Raw genomic sequence first — 19,880 nt, forward strand, 5'->3', positions numbered from 1 at the left:
TGTCACGTACGGTGAAATTCTTGCGCCCATCACTATATTTCGGCACCATTTAATTGAGTTTAGTTTAGAGATACAGCATGGAAACAAGCCCTTCGGCCCACCGAGTCCGCATCGAAAAGCGATCCCCACACATCAACACTATCCCACACTAGGGACAATTTTGCATTAATACCAAACCAATTAACCTACAAACCTGTACGTCTTTGGAGTGTTTGGAAACCAAAGTTGTTGGAGAAAATCCACGCAAGTCACGGGGAGAACGTACAAGTATCTGTACAGACAGCACCCGTAGCCAGGCTTGAACCCAGGTCATTGGCGCTGTAAGGCAGCAACTCTCATCGTTTCCCCAATCATGTGGCCCCTTTACAAAAGAAAAAGTCCAACGTCCTGTCCACATGCTGGATGTACAGGAGCCCTCACAATCCAGGTACACCCGGGTAAACACAGGCTGCTTCAGGGCGTCCTCCATCACCCTCGACCCCGGCTCAGCCCACCAACCGACAACCCTCTCCTCTCCCGCCCACATCTGCACAAAGATCTCAGTAGCAAATCAGCCATGACTGGGCCAGAGGCAACAAAGTAACGTTGTTTAATTTCATCAACGTAACAACGCCCTCTGCCCCAATCATAGCCAATTTCCCACTGAGATCTTAGTGCATGCCTTTTCCAACTTCATCACATTTGTACATTTTCCGGCTGGATGTCCATCCTTCATGGACCAGCTGACCCAAAGACCCCATATCTGAACCTAATCCTGAAATGAGCCCTGCTTCATCATCATCATCATCCCTCTCTTAACGAGTTGTATTCACTCATGAACATTCACTATCTCTGTAACCACCCCCAGTCCTTTCATTTGTGTGTTGACATCCCCATCCTCATTGCTAGCACTGTCTTCAACCAACCAGCCTTGCATTCTGCTATCCTCCCAGTATATTCCCTCCATCACTCCTCCTTATCCCTCTTTCTTTGCCTTGACAGTTTTGTTCTCCACAAAGCTGCTTGGGATTTAAAGGCGCTACATAATGCAAATGCATTAGTCTGTCTCACGTAGTCTGTCATTTCTTGGCTGGCTTTTCGCCTTGTTGCTGTTTATCTCTACGTGTCGATAAATCCGAGTACATTAGTGGATGTTGTGATTTCTTGGCATCTGCTAAGGAAGTCAGGGAAAGTAATGGCTTAGGGCCTGTTCCACTGTACGAGCTAATTCAAGAGCTCTCCCCAGTTTAAAAAAAAAATCAAACTCGTGGGAGGCACGTAGAATGTATGTAGCGGGTACGTCGGAGCTCGGGACGTCTCTTAGCGGCTCATAACGCTAACGGCAGGTACTCGGGAAACGCGTTAAGCTCGTGAAGAAGATTTTTCAACATGTTAAAAAATGTCCACGAGAGCCCCGAGTACCTACGAGCGGCCGTTACCGTAATTCTCCGAGTTCGAATCAGGGGAAACCCGGGAGAACTCTTGAATTAGCTCGTACAGTAGGACAGGCCCTTTAGGTCTGCAATACAAACCCTATTGATTAAATGAAGAGAGAAGGAGGAACATATGGAGCCTTTCATATCGTAAGCGTTTCCCAAAAACCCTTGTGGTGACAGAATGTTATCCTGACACACAGACGGTTCACTATGAGCTGTAAAATCTGACTTGCGTAAGGGTTTACGGAACGTGACTTTGGCATAGGTCAGGGAGTGTCAGTGATTATTGAAGAACATGGTTAATAATTCCATTGATATTTGCTTCTGTTTCTCAGATCATTGGTTATTTGCCGGGCCTGGGAACGACTCCGTACGTGACCTGTGAAATCCTGGTGAGTGATCTCTGGTCAACGCCCAGACTAAATCTTACATTGAGTCCCAGAACCAGGAGGCGGCCATTCAGCCCATCGCAACCGTGCCAGTGACCCAGTGAAGGTTAATCAGAGTGCGTGAAAATAAAAATAAAACGCAGAAGCCGTAAATCTGACACCAAAATTGAACATGCTGTCGGTTGCCAGCAGGTCAGGCAGCATCTAATGGGTAAAGAAATAGACTTCATGTTTCAGGTCAAAGGTTAGAACATGGAAGATAGACCACAGAGCAGTACAGAACAAGAACAAGCCCTTTGGCCCACAATGTCTGTGCCAAACGTGATAACAAAGGCCATCTCTTGTTGGCCTGCACATAATCCATATCTCTCCATTCCCTACATATCCATGCTCCTATCCAAAAGTCTCTTAAATGCTACTATCATATGTGCCTCAACCAAAACCTCCAGAAGAGTGTTTCAGGCACCTATCACTCTTTCTGTAAAAAACTTGGTCCACACCATCATCTTTAAACTTTGCCCCGCTCACATAAAGATGTGCCCTCTAGTATTTGATTTTTACATCCTGGGGAAAAAAGGTTCTATCTGCCAAGATTATTTGTCAAGCCTTTCAGAGTTTCCTCAGAATTGTATTTCCATTAATTTACTTGAAGGGCCTGTTCCACTTGGGCGTCATTTGCGCGGCACGCAGGTGGCGCGCGAAGATTTTGTGAATCCCAAAACCGTGGGGCGCCGCGCGTGACCACGCACCACTGCCTACGTCACCATGCGCCATGCGCATGAGATAAAGCATGGAAAGAGGCCCTTCGGCCCATCAAGTTGACACTGACCATCAATCACCCGTTCACATCAGTTCTATCTTATGCCACTTTCTCATCCGCTCCCTACACACTTGGGGGCAATTTACAGAGGCCCTTGCCTCTGTCTTTGGGATGTGGAAAGATACCGGAGCACCCGGAGGAAAGCCACGCGGTCACAGGGAGAACGTGCAAACTCCACACAGACAGCATCCGAGGTCAGGATCGAACTGGGGTCTCTGGCGCTGTGAGGCTGCAGCTCTACCCACTGCGCAACTGTGCCGCCCTTTTCAATAAATAGGAAGTTTAAACAGTGCTATCCGAAAGCAAAAGTCGGGAATGTAGGAATTCGTGAGGAAATGATATGAGCCTGAAAGACTGGTCACACGGAAATATCTTCACCTCGAGCTGGAGTAGCATTGAGAATAAGAAGGGACCTTTGTTAGCAAAGCAATGAGAATATATTACCTCCTTGCTCAGAACTTATTCAACAGACATCTCTCTAACCACTGGCTTAACTAATACAAGGGACATCTTATAGAAGTTGATTCATCTTAGGTGTGTTACCATAGTGAATTAAAGCACATGTAATCAATGTTATGTTATCAATACCAGTAACTTGTACAGAGCTTGCTGGAGTTATTTCTCTCTGATCAGAATAGTCCATGGAATGATTATAACACTACCCATTCACAAATAACCTGATATGTGATCACACTTAAAATAATCAGCTCAGGAAATCAAACTAGCTGTCGATAGCTCATTTGCCGCCCAAACATAAATCCCTTTCTTAAGGAGATGTTTCAAGTGAACACTTTCTTGACTTTCTTAAAAAGAGAAAATGGTTAACCGTTCAGAGGTGAACCATACCATTAGAATTCTCACTTATATTTATATTGTTTTTACTTAAAGAATGACGATCAGATTTTTAAATCATGCCTGGCAAAAGGGCTCTCGGACTCACCTGCTAGTAGTTAGTAAAGGGCCTGTCCCACTTTCACAACTAAATTCACGACCTTTTTTACTCGTGGACGTTTTTCATCATGTTGAAAAAACGCCCCGACCTACTTGATGCCACGAGTACCTACGACTAGCATCACGACCTACCTACGACCTCGTGACGACCATGCTGCGAGGATGAGTCGAGGGAAAACTCAGCAGAGGTCATGAATTAGGTCGTGAAAGTGGGACAGGCCCTTTAAAGCCCAAAATACAGGATATTTCTATTTTTAAAGCTTCAACCTGGGAAAAGTCCAAGCAGCGTTCAACACTGAGATATGGCCCACTAGCCTGCAGGTGGCTTCTAGTGCGCTGAAACATTCATAAATGTTGAATATTGTGCTGTCTCCCTTTTATTGTTGCTTTGGTTGAACAGGACTATTTCTTTTTCACTTTCATATTTATTCATATTTCACTTGGGCAGCCCATAAACCCAGCGGTATGAACACTGATCTCTCTAATTTCAAGTAACTCCTGCATTCCCTCCCCCCTCTTCCCCACCCTAGTTATCCGACTAATTCCACTGTTTCCATCCTTATATCCCCCCCATTGGCACCTTTCCCAGCCAACAATGGGCCCTGATGGACTCCAGCCTTCCTGGGGTAATCTGTTGCCAGCTTTGATTTCACCTTTTAGTCTAAAACGGGTCTCCGACCTGAAACATCACCTATTCCTTTCCGCCAGAGATGCTGACTGATCACTGAGTTACTCCTGCATTTTGTGTCTGTTTTTTAGGTGTAAAGAGCCTATCCCACTGTACGACTTTACCCAAGAGCTTTCCCGAGTTTAAAAAAAATCAAACTCGTGGTAAGTACGTGGAATGTACGTAGCGGCTATGTCGGAGCTCGTGGATGTCTCTTAGAGGCTCGTAACGCTAACGGCAGGTACTCGGGAAACGCGGTAACTCGTGAAGTTTTTTCAACACTGTGAAAAATGTCCACGAGAGCCCCGAGTACCTACGGACAGCTATTACCGTAATTCTCCGAGTTCGAATCAGGGGAAACTCGGGAGAACTCTTGAATTACCTCGTACAGTGGGACAGGCCCTTAAACCAGCCCCTGCAGTTTCTTCCGACACAAGACTATTTCTTTCTTTTGTCCTGAGGGTTTAGGTAATGCAGTAGATTAGCAAACTCTCCCCAAGTAGCTGGGAGTAATTTGAATGCAACAAAGGCCAAGGGATGAAAACTTCATCTACGTCACTTCTGTGAGAGATGAGTTTGGACACACATTCAATCCATGGTCTCACAACTCATTTCAATGAGTAAAAAACTTGAGAAAGCATGTGTGCCATGTGTAGCAAAGTATGATATTTGATTAAAGCACATTGTTAGAGCACATCAGGGTCAAACACTCAAGGCCTGTGTGGACCATCTGGCTGGAGCATTCAAGAGCATCTTCAACCAACAGGGCGGCGCAGTGGAGCAGTGGTAGAGTTGCTGCCTTACAATGCCACAGACCAGGGTTCAATCCTAACTACAGGTGCTGTCTGTACAGAGTTTGTAAATCCTTCCTGTGATGACATGGATTTTCTCCAGGGGCTCCGGTTTCCTCCCACATTCCAAAGACGTACAGGCTTGAAGGTTAATTGGCTTTGGTAAAAAAAAGTAACATTTTCCTTGTTTTGAAGGGTAGTGCAAGTGTGCGGAGATCGCTGGCTGACATGGACACGGTGAGCCGCTGGGTCTGTTACTGCACTGTGGCTCTAAACTAAACTAAGCCTCTCACTTTTCCGGTCTGAGGTTCCCACCTGCTTCAAAATGGCATCCATCGTACTGGTGCCTAAGAAGAGCTTGGTGACCTGTCTCAATGACTACCATCCGGTAACACTTACATCCAGACTAACGAAGGGCTTTGTTTAAGAAGGAACAGCAGATGCTGGAAAATCGAAGGTAGACAAAAATGCTGGAGCAACTCAGCGGGTGAGGCAGCATCTATGTAGCGAAGGATTTCTTCGGGGGGGGGGGGGAGGAGAAGAACTTCTGAAGGGTTTCGGCCCGAAACGTTGCCTATTTCCTTCACCCGCGGAGTTTCTCCAGCATTTTTGTCTACCTAACGGAGGGCTTTGCTAGGTTGGTGACAGCATGAATCAACTCCTGCCTCACAAGTGACCTGTGTCTGCCTCAGCTTGCCCATAGCCACAACGGGTCAGGAGCAGATGCGGTCTCACTGCCTCTACACTCTGCTCTCCGTCAACAGGAGCACATACGTCAGGCTCTGTCCATCCACTACAGCTCAGGGTTTAACACAATTATCCCCTCCAGACTCCTCACCAAACTCCAAGACCTGGGCTTCTGCACCTCCCCTTGCGACCAGATCCTTGACTTCCTCATCGGCAGACCTCAATCAGTGCCGATCAGAAACAACATCTCACCATCAACATGGGTGCACCACAGCTTAACTCCCTGTTCTACTCCCTACACCTATGACTGTGTGGCTAAGCACTGATCCAATGCCATCTACAAATTCACAGACAACATCATTGTTGTTGGTTGAACCGCGGGTGGTGATGAGTCTTTAGACTTTGCTTTAGATTTTAGAGATACAGCAGGGAAACAGGCCCTTCGGCCCACCGAGTCCATGCCAACCAGCGATCCTTGTACACTGCACTAACCTACACATTAGGGGCAATTTACAATTTACCAAAATCATCTAACCTACAAACGCGTATGTCTTTGTAGCGTGGGAGGAAACTGGAGGACCTGGAGAAATCCCACGCAGTCACAGGTAGAGCGTGCAAACTCCATACAAACAGCACCCGTAGTCAGAATTAAACCCGGGTCTCTGGCTGTGTAAGGCAGTAACTCTACCGCTGTGCCAGCCTAAAATCATTCAATTTAGTCAATTTAGAGGAGAGAGATACAAGTTGTGTGGTGCCCATGATGTTTATACAAGCAAGATTCCCATTATACCTGTAACTCACTTACTTGCACATAAGACTTGACCTGATCTGCTATGATGTTATTAACTGGTGGAACAGGCTCAAGTGAGTGACTGGCCTACTTCTGCTTCCGATTCCTCAACAAAACCAAGGAACTGATTGCTGACTTCTTAAAGGGGAAGTCGGGAGACCACGTGCCAATTTACATTGGCGGATCATCAGTAGAGAGAGTTAGCAGCCTGAAATTCTGGCATCTTAGATAACTGTCCTGGGCCCACTACAAGTATATAATCATGACAAAGGCACGCCAGTAGCTTTACTTTCTTAGAAGTCTAAAATGATCCAGCACGCCATGGAAGACTTCAACAAACTTCCACAGAAATACTCCAAAAACTATCCCGACTGGTTGGGTCATGGCTTGGTATGGCATTTCCAATGCACTGGAATGCAAAGGATGCATGGAGTGGTGAACCCAACCATGCCTTCTCTCCAGAGATGCTGCCTGTCCGCCATCCACCTGCTCGCCCTCATGTTGGCCAGTCTAATCATCTGTTGGTCCTGTTCCTGATGGCTTATAGACTGAGACTGAAACGCAAGGCGCCAATGGTAAAGCGTAATGCAGGATGGATCTGTGGAGGTTGAGGGTTTACTACAGGTTTGCTTTGAGTTGGTGGACGGGACCATGTTCAACATTACTTCACCCAGCCTGAATGAGTACAAGTCAGACGTCACTGGCTTCATCAAGAAATGAGTTGAGTAGCGTGTTCTGACAATGACAATTAGAGTCTACCCTAACCAGAAATCTTGGATGAATGGGAAGACTCACTCTCTGCTAAAGTTCAGCTCGGAAGCTTTCAAGGAGGATGAACAAGGAGGATACTGTTCAAGGTGGCCGAGTATGATATCCATCAGGCTAAGAGTGAATTCCAGTACCAGTCACAGAGGCCCATTTCAGCAATGCAGATGCTCCGCAACTGTGGCAGGGTCTGAATATAATCACAGGCTACAAACCAACTTGAGGGCGATCTGTGGCAACAATGCAGCTCGACTGGACGACCTCAATGTCTTTTATGCCCCTTTTAAACAGGCACACAAAGTACCACCAAATGCATCCCCATTCTCTGCTGGCTCCCACCTGTACATCTCGGTGGCAGAAGACTGCGTTCCCGAGGCAAATGCTTGGAAAGTAGCTGGAGCTGCCGTGGATACATCACGCAACTGGCCACAGTCTACACTGACATCTTCAACCTCTCACTTCAACAATCTTTTGTCCTCAAATGCGTCAAGAAACCCTCCCATCATTATAGTCCCCAAGATCAGTAATGTGTCCTGTCTCAATGATCAGTACCTCTAACAACGACCCTATTGAAGTGTGCTGGACCTTCACGTTACAGATCTGGGCCATCATCAGTCTTCTGGACAGAATAACCTGCTTGCAATTTGCCCGGGGAAAAATAGATCTCCAGAGAACTCCATCGTCCTTGCGCTAATTCAGGCCTGGATCACCTTGATAATGAGAATACCTACAGTACGTCAGGATGTTGTTCATTGACTACAGCTCAGCCTTCAACACCATAGAAACAAATAAAGTCATCTCTATAATCTCCTGTAGCTTGGCCTTGGGGCATCCATCTGTACCTGTCTTCTGGACTTCCTAAAGGGCCTGCCCCACGTACGCGACCTTTACAGGCCCCTAGGAGACCTAGAAGCTCGTTCAATAAACCCAACACTCTGTGTGAAAAAGCTACCCCTCAGGTTCCTATTAAATCTTTCCGCCTTCCAGCTTAAACCTGTGCCCTTTGGTTCTCGATATCCTTACTCCGGGCAAAAGACTCTATGCATCTACACGACCATAGGAGACCTCTCATAACCATACAGGCGACCCCTGGCGACATGTCGCGGGTGACCTCTCACGACCATAGGAGAGAGGTCTCCAAAGAGTCGTAGCGTCTTTCCGGTCACCGCTGAATTTTCAACATGTTGAAAATTTCGGCGGCCTATCACGGGTGCCGGCAGTCACCTGTAAAGGTCGCGTAAGTGGGACAGGCCCTTTAAGCAACCGACCCATCAGTTAGAATTGGTCTCAACATTGCATCCACCCTGATCCTCATCACTAGTGCCGCTCAAGGTTGCGTACTCAGCCCCCTGCTCTACTCACTGTTCACCCACGAGTGTGCGGCCAAGTTACAGTGCCAGCTCAATCTTGACGTTTGTTGATCCCACTCCTGTTGGCCAGATCAACAACAAAAGAAACGGAGTAGGGGAAAGAGATCGGCAACTTTGCACCTTAACGATAGCAAGGTGAAAGAGTTGGTTGGTGCCCGAGTGAAGCAAGGGGTGAACACACTTTTTCCTTATTAATTGAGCTGTTAGAGATGTGGTCGACAAGGTCCAAGGCATCCAATATGGACTGGTCCAGTCACACTGATGCAATGATCAAGAAAACACTTCACTGTGTTTACATTTTAGGCCTCTGAGAAGATTCAGCATGTCCATAAGGATTCTCTCAAATTTAGAGTCATGGGGTTGTACAGCGTGGAAACAACCAACTTGCCTTCACCAACCAACATGTCCCACCTACAGATTCAGATTCAGATTCAATTTTAATTGTCATTGTCAGTGTACAGTACAGAGACAACAAAATGCATTTAGCATCTCCCTGGAAGAGCGACATAGCAAATGATTTGAATAAATAATAATAATAAGTGTCCGGGGGGAGTGGTGATTGGCAGTCACCGAGGTACGTTGTTGAGTAGAGTGACAGCTGCCGGGAAGAAGCTGTTCCTCGATTGGTTCGGCCCATATCCCTCTAGGACCTGTCCTTTCCATGTGGCGACTTGTCTAATTGCTTCTTAAACGTTGTGATAGTCCTTGCCACAACTACCTCCTCTGGCAGCTCGTTCAATACACCCAACACCCGTTGTGTGAAAAAGTTACTCCTCAGGATTCCTATTAAATCTTGGACCTTCGCCCATATCCCTCTAGACCTGTCCTTTCCATGTACCTGTCTAATTGCTTCTTAAACGTTGTGATAGTCCTTGCCACAACTACCTCCTCTGGCAGCTCTTTCAATACACCCAACACCCTTTGTGTGAAAAAGTTACTCCTCAGGTTCCTATCTTTCCGCCTTTCAGCTTAAACCTGTGCCCGTTGGTTCTCGATTCCCCTACTATGGGCAAAAGACTATGTGCATCCACCCGATCTATTCCTCTCATGATTTTACACACCTCTGCAAATGCTCTGTAGATGTATTGTGATGGGTCTTGTGTGGCAACTGCTCTGCTCCCGACTGTCTGAACCTGCAGAGAGAGGTGAACGCAGGCCGGTCCATCGCAGGTTCTTCTTTTCCTTTCATCCAGACCATCATTACGGTACGTTGCATCGGGATGACTGGAACTATCTTCACCACCCTGCCTGCCACCCTGGACATCGCATTCTCTCTTCTACCTTCTGGGAGAAGATTGTGGAGCTCTGGAACGCCAGAGTTTGCTGGGAGACATGATAGAGGCATATAAAGTTATGAGAGACAGAGACAGGATGGGCAGTCAGAATCATTTTATGAGGATGGAAAAATCAAATACTAGAGGGCATAGATTTCAAGCGCGAGGAGAAAAGTTTCAAGGAGACGTGCGGGCAATCTGTTTACACAGAGGGTGTTTTTACACTAAGCCTGGAACTTGCTGCCGTGGATGCTAGTTGAAGCAGGCAGGTTTGTGTCATTCAAAGGACTTCTGGATAGGCACATGGATATGCTGGGAATGGAGGGATATGGGTTATATGAAGACAGATAAGTGATGGTGTTGGCATCATGTTCGGCACAGACATTGTGGGCCACGGGGCCTGTTCTTGTACTGTACTGTTCTATGTTTTATGACTTTGAAAGCCTAGAGATCCAGACTTAACAACAGCTTCAGACATCCAGACCAGAACAGCTTCTTCCCCCCCCCCCGCTATCACTCCTAAGCCAATTACCTCTTCTCAGAGGAGCTGCCATGTATTCTTACTTTTAATTCTGCCTCACTTGGTTAGTCTTTCATTGCACTTTAGTATCTTTGTGCACTACTGTTCATACAAACATGGAATGAAACATGAACCCTGTTGTATCTGACAATAAAATAATGGGAAACTGAACTAAGAAACCTCATGCTTTCTCACTTATTAAAGGGTGGTCAGATTAGAATAACATTCCTCTGCATCCCTGCATTCCTTGAAAGGGCTCTATGCTGGAATGTCAGTCTAATGAAGCTATCTCTTAAATCCCATAACCCATACACTACTAAATCTAACCGTAATGCAGCACTTTGGTTCATTGGTTGAAGTGTAGCTACTTTAACAAAATACTGTTCAAGAAGGAACTGCGGATGCTGGAAAATCGAAGGTACACAAAAATGCTGGAGAAACTCAGCGGGTGCAGCAGCATCTATGGAGCGAAGGAGATAGGCAACGTTTCGGGCCGATACCCTTCTTCAGACTGATAGGGGGTGGCGGGGAGTACCTTTCTGTGTACCTTCAAAAAATACTCTTTACTTGCACGTGTCATTGTAGCGATTTTAAGCAAAAGGAATTTTTTACAAGCTACAGTAAAACCCATGAGGATTTTAGCCATTTTATATTTTGTAAGCTGTCTATAATAAAGCATTGAAATTGCAGATATACTCAACAGGTGGGGTGGCACAGTGGGGAGTAGGTAGAGTTGCTCCCTGACAGATCCAGAGACCTGGCTTCAATCCTGACTCGAGGTGCTGTCTGTATGGAGTTTGTACCGTCTTCCTGTGACCGTATGGGTTTTCTCCAAGTGCTCCAGTTTAATTCTACACTCCAATGATGTACAGGTTTGTAGGTTAAATGGCTTAAGTACGTTGTCAAATTGCCCCTAGTGTGTGTAGGTTAGTGGACGGAATGATTGCTGGTCAGCATGGACTCGGTGGGCTGAAGGGCCTGTTTTTATGCTGTATCTCCGAAGTGTAAAGGTCTAAAGAGTACAGCATCTGTCGGAAAGAAATAGTGTTAATGTTTCAGGTTGGTGCCTTTCATCAGAACTTGACAAAGAGAACAAAAGTTCTGGATGAAGTTTAGATTCCAGCCAACCTGAAATGTTAACGCTGCTTCTCCCTCTGCAGGTGCTGCCTGATCTGCTGAGGATGTCCACCATTTTCTGATTTTATATTAAATCTCCAAATTCCGCAGTATTTAATTTACCAGACAAATCTCGCATCCTTGAATTATCTAGTTCTGCGGTGAGAGCTCTAGAAATGAAATGACTGAAAGAAAGAGTAAGCAGGAAGCCAAGTTTCAACCCCCTCCCATTTGTTCCAACATTCAGTTAGATTTGGACTTGTCTAAGCGAGAGGAAAGATTGATCAGCAATTCAGAAAAATAACAGAACTACTAGTTTGGATTTCTTCAAAGATTCTCACATTCAATATTATTAAAGAGAATTGATATATTAGGTCCAGAGTAGAGTGCTTTATCATGTTAAGGTAACTAATACTAAAGTTCGAATGTGGACAACATTTTTTTTTAAATCCATTATTCGAGGCTTTAAGAATAATTACAGAAGTTAAATATGTTCTTACTCTTTTCAGAAAGTAGAGAGCAATGCAACGTTTCACTTCTACCCAGAGAATGGAGCCTTTGATCTCATGTACTATCCCTATTATGGCAAACTGACACATGTAAGTTGGTTAAAATTCTTCTATTTCACTAGCAACATTTGAATATCATTTGAAATGAAGGTTTATTATTTATTAATTGTAGTTTTTCCACTTCCACTCCATATTAGCATTTACAACTTTGGCAAAAGAATAATTTTAATTGCAGATACAAAAATATTATAGATTTAGATTAAGTTTACATTTGTGTTATCAAAATAGCTACCCAAAAACTGTAGCAATTGGCAGCAACTAGACGTCCTATGTATGTCCAATAGCAGCTAACTTAAAAAATAGCCACATTAAACAAAAACATGATGTTACAGGTTATTTCTGCACTTTTGTTGTAACACTGAAAAATAATATGTGAATATTTGGATGCTCATTATTGAGAAACTTAAATAAAATATATAGACAATGTTAATGAAATCAACTGGTGGATATCTGAATTGTTATTAGTTAATTTACCAAACATTTTAAACCAATCCCCAGTGAGATGGACTATTGGTATTCATGAAAGCAATCTTATATCATATTCATAAGGTCATAAGTTATAGGAGCAGAATTAGGCCATTCAGCCCATCAAGTCTACCATTTATTTTCCCTACATATGTTATAGAATTGGAGATGAACAAAAGTATCCCTACTGCATATACTTTATGGAATTGGAACAGTGAAATGGAAACCACTATACCTATATCACAGGAGGTTGGATCAATATCACATGGGCAGCTCCATTTAACCGAATGGGGAAATCATACAACTTTATATTAATTAAATTTATATCTAAATTTGTGTTATGTAATTCCCTGTTTTAATAATCCATTGACACAAGGACTTATTCTTTTGTAATTAAGCTCAGGGTAGTTAATAGGATTCTATATTGTATGTTAATTACATTTAGCAAGAACATTTTTCAAGATGTTCTATGTTAGTTGTGGTAAGCATATGACATATCAAAGCTAGATCTTATAAAGGAGGTGAAACATTGATTATGTTTGAATTCTAGGTGAATTATTCAACCCCACTGGTGGCGGTGCAGTATGAAAATATGGAGAGTCATTTGAAAGTGAACATTCAATGCAAAATACATGGGCCTGGCATAAAAAACGACATCTTTCAAGACAAATATTCCGGCAGAGTTTCCTTCAATCTTAATATTGATGAATAATGCAAGATATGGGTTTCTACTGGAGAGATATAGACAAGGGCATGGTGCCGATCACTTGGTTTGGTAGCCAGGTTTCTGAACAATCTTTGTTGTCAGCATTACTATGCTATTGCTAAGATACAGAAACTTAGCAGGCTAATCTCAACCACTCTGAATTTATTGCTAGAAGTTTTATTTGAAGTTAGAATTTATGTTAGTTTTGGTACAACAATGATAAACCATATTGCTGTAAAGTTTCAACTATATTAAAATTATAACTCTTTGGTTATAAATTACATAAACTATGGATGAGATGATAATTATTCTATTTAATTCTCTAATTGAATAGCTATTTGTTTGAAATTTCTACACTTGCATGCCTCGGTTTCCTGATAGACATAAATGTTTTGTAGTGACATTGTGGGCAGTGGGCAGGTGCTATAGACCTGCGCGGGAAGGTAGACGCTCCCGCCCGCACTAGTCTCGGGCAGATGAGGCTCGTCAGCCTGGGAAGGCAGTCCATCTAGGAGAGGGAAAACGCTGATTTAAAACCTCCACTGCCTTGTGGCCATATCCAGTCGTGGAAAAGGCTCCAGGAGTAAACCTCAAGATAATCCGGAGTCGGAGCCACTAAGGCAGTTCGTCGTTGTCTACAACCTCGCTCTGGCAGCTCCTGCGATGGCGCTGGTGCCAAACTGTAACGGCCCTGCTGTTCCTTTGGATCGATCAGCGACGTGGAGAGGGGGGGACGTGCTGCATGGGCAACAGCCTGTCCTCCATATGACATCGCCCAGGCTTGCATCCAACCAGGATGCATCACCCATGGTCAGTCATGATTGAGAGGGGCCTACTAGATTGAAATTCGTTTTTTTTTAAAAACAAGTGTTTGCGTAATAATGAACTATGCACAGAGAATTGCCAAAGATTTTAGTTCCTCATTAGACCCAGTAGTCTGGGTACAACGTGCAAAATATCAGGTTAATTTCACCAAGTGTTCCATAAAAGGCTCATGTAATTCTACACTGAAGGTGATCTTAAGTCATTCGCCCTGTTAATGTTATGGAGCTGGTTGTATTTTCCGTGGCACACAAATAGAACCCTATTAGTCATACAACAAAGACACAGGACCTTTGCTGCACCTGATTGATGCCACCCTTTGGGTACTGATCTATACTAAAACCAGCACATGCCTTAGTGACTGAAGTGTGCTTCTGGATACTTAACTGCCTCCACCACCCACCACTCATTGCATTCCAGATACCAACCACCATCTGGGTGAAAGAGTTCTTCCTCAGATCCTCTTTAAAACCTTTACCTTGAAGCTTAAGCTATGCCCTCTAGTTTTTTGACACCTCTGCTATGGGGAAAGCTTTCCTCCTTTCTACCCTTACATTTATTTGAAATTTCTACCTTGAGTGCCTGAGTTTTCTGACAGAAATAAATATTTTGTATTGAAATTGTTTATTTTACATAATTTCTATTAGTCTATCAGTCTCCCCCTCAATCTCCACGGCCTTTCCAATCTCTTTCCATATCTGAAAGATATCAAGCAAAATCCTAGTGAATTTCTTCACCATCCTCTTCAGTGGACCTATGTTCTTCCACTAGTGAGGTGACCAGAACTGCACACAGTACTCCAGCTGCGACATAACTAATGTTTTAGAAAGTTGTACTATATAATCTTTCTGGTTTTATATGCTGTGGTTCAGCTAATAATCCCATTTGACTTCTTCACCACCTTATCTACTTGTGCTGCCATCTTCATGGATCTTTGGTCTTGTACACCAAGTTCCTTCTGTTCTTCATTACTCTCTGGACCCCTACCATCCATTATCCATGTTCTAATTTTGTTAGTGCTCTCAAAGTGTATTACCTCATATTTGTGAGGAGATCATTTCATCCGCCATTGTTTTGCCAATTTTGCTAATTGATCAATATCACTACCCTCTTCTTCTGCAACTCCACCAATTGCAAACTAACTAATCATATCTCCTATATTCATATCCAAATTGTCAATGTATGTAACAAATGTTAGTCCCAGATAGATAGATAGAGCTCTTAAAGATAGCGGAGTCAAGGGGTATGGGGAGAAGGCAGGAACGGGGTACTGATTGTGGATGAGCAGCTGTGATCACATGGCGGTACTGGCTCGAAGGGCCGAATGGCCTACTCCTGCACCTGTTGTCTATTGTCTATCATGACACACCTCTGGTCACAGATTCCCAATCACAATGAACAACCCTCCACCATCTCTTGCTTCCTACTATTGCTAGGCTAATAATAATAATAATAATCTTATTTATGTAGCACATTTTTAGTCAACTTGCATTGACCCCAAAGTGCTTCACATAATTACATTACATGTACATACAGGCAAAGGTGGGTGAAGTGTCTTGCCCCAAGGACACAACGACAGTATGCACTCCAAGCGGGATTCGAACCGGCTACCTTCCGGTCGCCAGCCGAACACTTAGCCCATTGCGCCATCTGTCGTCCCAATGACCACCTTGGCTCAGATCCCATGGAGTCTATCATTTTGTACCCGTTTTCAATGTAGGACCACGTCAAACTCCTTACCCAAGTCATTGTAGACTACACCACTCCTTCACAAATATGTTTTGCAAACATTAAAAAAAGTATCAATTTGGTCAAACAGTGGCCTAATTAGGTTATGCTGACCATCTCTAGACAATTTCTGCTCTTCCATGTGTAGATTAATATTGGTCCTCAGAAACGTTTTCTAATACTTACTGACATTAGGCTCAAGAGGGTGATCATCTGACATCCCTTTGCCCATTTTGAATAAAGTTATCATATTTCATATCATACTCCATTCATCTATCGGAGCCCCAGTAATCTCCTCTTTATTCCCACAGCAGCCTGGAATAGATCCAGACATACCAATGTCTACTACAAACCCACCGACTCCCAATTGCCTGGACTACACTTCCTCCTTCCCCGTCTCTTGCAAAGATGCTATCCCTTACTCTCAATTTCTCTGTCTCCGCCACATCTGCTCCCCTGATGAGGCTTTCCATTGTCGGACATCTGAGATGTTCTCTTTCTTTAGTAAACATAGATCCCCCACCCCCACTGCTGTGACAGATGGATCTCTCAACCGTGTCTGCTCTATGTGTCATAGGTCTTCTCATGTTCACCCTCGCCAAGATGGAACAAGGATAGAGTTCCCCGCGTCCTCACCTCTCACCCCTCCTCATCTAACACATAATGATTTGATATTTCCATCACTTTCAACGTGATCTCAACTCTAGTCACATCTTCCTATCGTCACCCATTTTTGTCTTCTGCAGGGACCTCTCCCTCCACAACGCCTCAGTTCGCTCATCTCTTCCCATCCAAATCATCCCCATCGCCAGGTACTTTCTCCAATAACTGCAGGAGATGTAAAACCAGTCCCTGAATCTCCTCCCTCATATCCATCCAGGGACCCCAGCAGTCCTTCCAGGTGATATAGAGTGTACCTTCTCTAATCTCTAATTGCATTTGGTGTTCCTGATGTGCCCCCTTGACATCAACGAGACTAAGTGTAGGCTTGGTGACCATTTTGTAGAACACTTGCACTCGGTCCGCCAAGGCCTGCTGGGTCTCCCGGTTACTAACTATTCTAACTCCCCTTCCTGTTCCTACACCGATCTTTCTATCCGGCACCTTCTCCTTTGCCAGAGGGAGGCCATATGCACCCTGAAGGAACAGCACCTCATATTCATCTCTTGTTCACCTGCTTGATTAACTTACACCCGAAGGGTAAGCACATTGAATTATCCAGTATTATGTAACAAACAAACCCATTTATTTATTTATTAATTCCCTCCCCTTCACTTCCCGTGCCTCACCTGGACTCAAACCCATTTATTCTATTCCTCTATTCCTTCCTCTGGTTCTACAGTTTGAGCCTCTTCTATCACTATTATTAATAAATGTGAGGTTATCCATTTTGGTGGCAAAAACGGGAAAGCAGACTATTATCTAAATGGTGGCCGATTGGGAAAGGGGGAGATGCAGCGAGACCTGGGTGTCATGGTACACCAGTCATTGAAGGTAGGCATGCAGGTGCAGCAGGCAGTAAAGAAAGCAAATGTTATGTTAGCTTTCATTGCAAAAGGATTTGAGTATAGGAGCAGGGAGGTTCTACTGCAGTTGTACAGGGTCTTGGTGAGACCACACCTGGAGTATTGCGTACAGTTTTGGTCTCCAAATCTGAGGAAGGACATTATTGCCATAGAGGGAGTGCAGAGAAGGTTCACCAGACTGATTCCTGGGATGTCAGGACTGTCTTATGAAGAAAGATTGGATAGACTTGGTTTATACTCTCTAGAATTTAGGAGATTGAGAGGGGATCTTATAGAAACTTACAAAATTCTTAATGGGTTGGACAGGCTAGATGCAGGAAGATTGTTCCCGATGTTGGGGAAGTCCAGGACAAGGAGTCACAGCTTAAGGATAAAGGGGAAATCCTTTAAAACCGAGATGAGAAGAACTTTTTTCACACAGAGAGTGGTGAATCTCTGGAATTCTCTGCTACAGAGGGTAGTTGAGGCCAGTTCATTGGCTATATTTAAGAGGGAGTTAGATGTGGCCCTTGTGGCTAAGGGGATCAGGGGGTCTGGAGAGAAGGCAGGTACGGGATACTGAGTTGGATGATCAGCCATGATCATATTGAATGGCGGTGCAGGCTCGAAGGGCCGGATGGCCTACTCCTGCACCTAATTTCTATGTTTCTATCCTTATCACACACTTTTTGTCTTTCCCTCTCTGGCCTTGGTCCACCAACTGCCTGTCAAAAACCCTCCTCACCTGTATCCACCTATCACTCGCCAGGCTTTGTCCTGGCCAATCCCTCTTCCAGCATTCTCGACCCCACCCACAATCAGTCCGAAGAAGGGTCTCGGCCCGAAAACATCACCTATCCATGTTCTTCACAGGTGCTGCCTGACCTGCTGAGTTATTCCAGCACTTTGTGTCTTTTTTTTGTAAACCAGCATCTGCAGTTCTTTGTTTCTCCTGAAATCCATCTTGTTGGGCTCTGGGAGTTGCTCACTTTAAGAGCACTAAAACACCCAATAGCACATTGTTAATGGCAAGGTTTAGTTGAGTTTTGTCATCTCCTTTCTTAAATTCTCGTGTTACAATGCCTTCTCTTTAATGAATATGCATGAGAAGAATTTAAATAAGAGCTTAGATTGATCCTTTGGTTCCAAACACAGATTGCCGATTTGGCTCTTAATGGATCTCACTCTTTCTCCAATTGCCCTCTTGGCCTTAATATACTTATGAAATGCTTTGGTATTTCCTTACTCTTGATCAGCAGTGCCATTTTGTGCCCACTGGCTATCCTCGGAATCCTATCCACTCCACGTTCCTGAAGGGACTTTCTGTTTCCATAACTGCATAAGTTCATAAGTCATAGGAGCAGAAGTAGTCCATTCACCCCATTGAGTCTACTCCACTATTCAATCATGGTTGATGTATCTTTATCTCTCAACCCCATTCTCCTGCCGTCTCCCCATAACCTTTGACAATCTTACCAATCAAGTATCTGCCAATCTCCACCATAGAAAAACCCAACGTGGTGGCCTACTCAATACTTGGTCCCTGCCACATGTTTCCTTTTCTTTAGTTTAAGCATTTATTTCAAGAGGGCTTGTATACAAAAAAAGGATGCAATGCTGTGGCTCTATAAAGCGCTGGACAGGCCGTATTTGGAATGGAAAATTGTGTGCAATTCTGGGCACCATATCTGAGGAAGGATGTGGTGGCTCTGGAGGGGGCCCCGAGGAGGTTTACAAGACTGATCCCTGGAATGGGTTGATTAACATAGGCTGAGCGTTTGACAGCACTTGGCCTATATTCATTGGAGTTTAGAAGAATGAGGGGAGATCTCATTGAAACGTACAGAATAAAGGCTTGGACAGAGTGGATGTGGAGAGGATGTTTCCACTAGTGGGAGAATCTAGGACCAGAGGTCATGGACTCAGAATTAAAGGATGTTCTTTTAGGAAGGAGATGAGGAGGAATTTCTTTAGTCAGAGGGTGGTGAATCTGTAAAATTCTTTGCCACAGGAGGCTGTGGAGGCAAAGTCAGTGGATATATTTAAGACAGAGATGGATAGATTCTTGATTAGTACAGGTGTCAGATGTTATGGGGAGAAGGCAGGAAAATGGGGTTAGGATGGAGTGATAGATCAGCCATGATTGAATACCGGAGTAGACTTGATGGGCCGAATGGCCTAATCCTACTCCTATCACATGATCTTTATCCAGTTCTCCAGTTCTCTTGACATTGAGCATTTTTCAAGATGCTAGCCTTACCTTTCACCCTAATGGAACATGTTAAACCATATTGGCCTTGAACGTTTGAATAATTCCTGTGAGCCAGATGAAGACCTATTTGCAAATAGCTGCTCCCAAATTAATTTTGATAGGTTCTACTCTAGGAAACTGAAATGAGCCTTCCTTCAATTCAGTATCTTTTCCTGTCTACCTTGAAACTAATAGAATGATGGTTACTGCCTCCAAAATGACTTCCCACTGACCCTTCAATGACTTGGCCAGTTACCTGTATAACCCATGATTAGACAC

The 19,880-nt window shown here is 44.2% G+C and overlaps 1 protein-coding gene across 2 annotated transcripts in view; it reads left to right on the forward strand.

The window, feature by feature from the left end:
* The window catches only part of LOC129702332 (protein ATP1B4-like), a 45,151-nt gene extending 29,664 nt beyond the window's left edge, over window positions 1–15,487 (forward strand). Inside the window, exons 7-9 of one of the 2 annotated variants that reach the window (XM_055644077.1) lie at window positions 1,751–1,807; window positions 12,065–12,154; window positions 13,140–15,487. In XM_055644077.1, the coding sequence (XP_055500052.1) occupies window positions 1,751–1,807; window positions 12,065–12,154; window positions 13,140–13,301 (309 nt within the window). In that variant the 3' untranslated portion in view covers window positions 13,302–15,487. The remainder of the gene's footprint in view (window positions 1–1,750; window positions 1,808–12,064; window positions 12,155–13,139) is intronic. The other variant, XM_055644078.1, reaches the window with a different exon arrangement.
* The last annotated feature ends 4,393 nt before the right edge of the window (window positions 15,488–19,880 follow it).

This window comes from Leucoraja erinacea, chromosome 12 (genome assembly GCF_028641065.1).
Source record: "Leucoraja erinacea ecotype New England chromosome 12, Leri_hhj_1, whole genome shotgun sequence".
In the NCBI taxonomy this organism is placed as follows: domain Eukaryota; kingdom Metazoa; phylum Chordata; class Chondrichthyes; order Rajiformes; family Rajidae; genus Leucoraja; species Leucoraja erinaceus.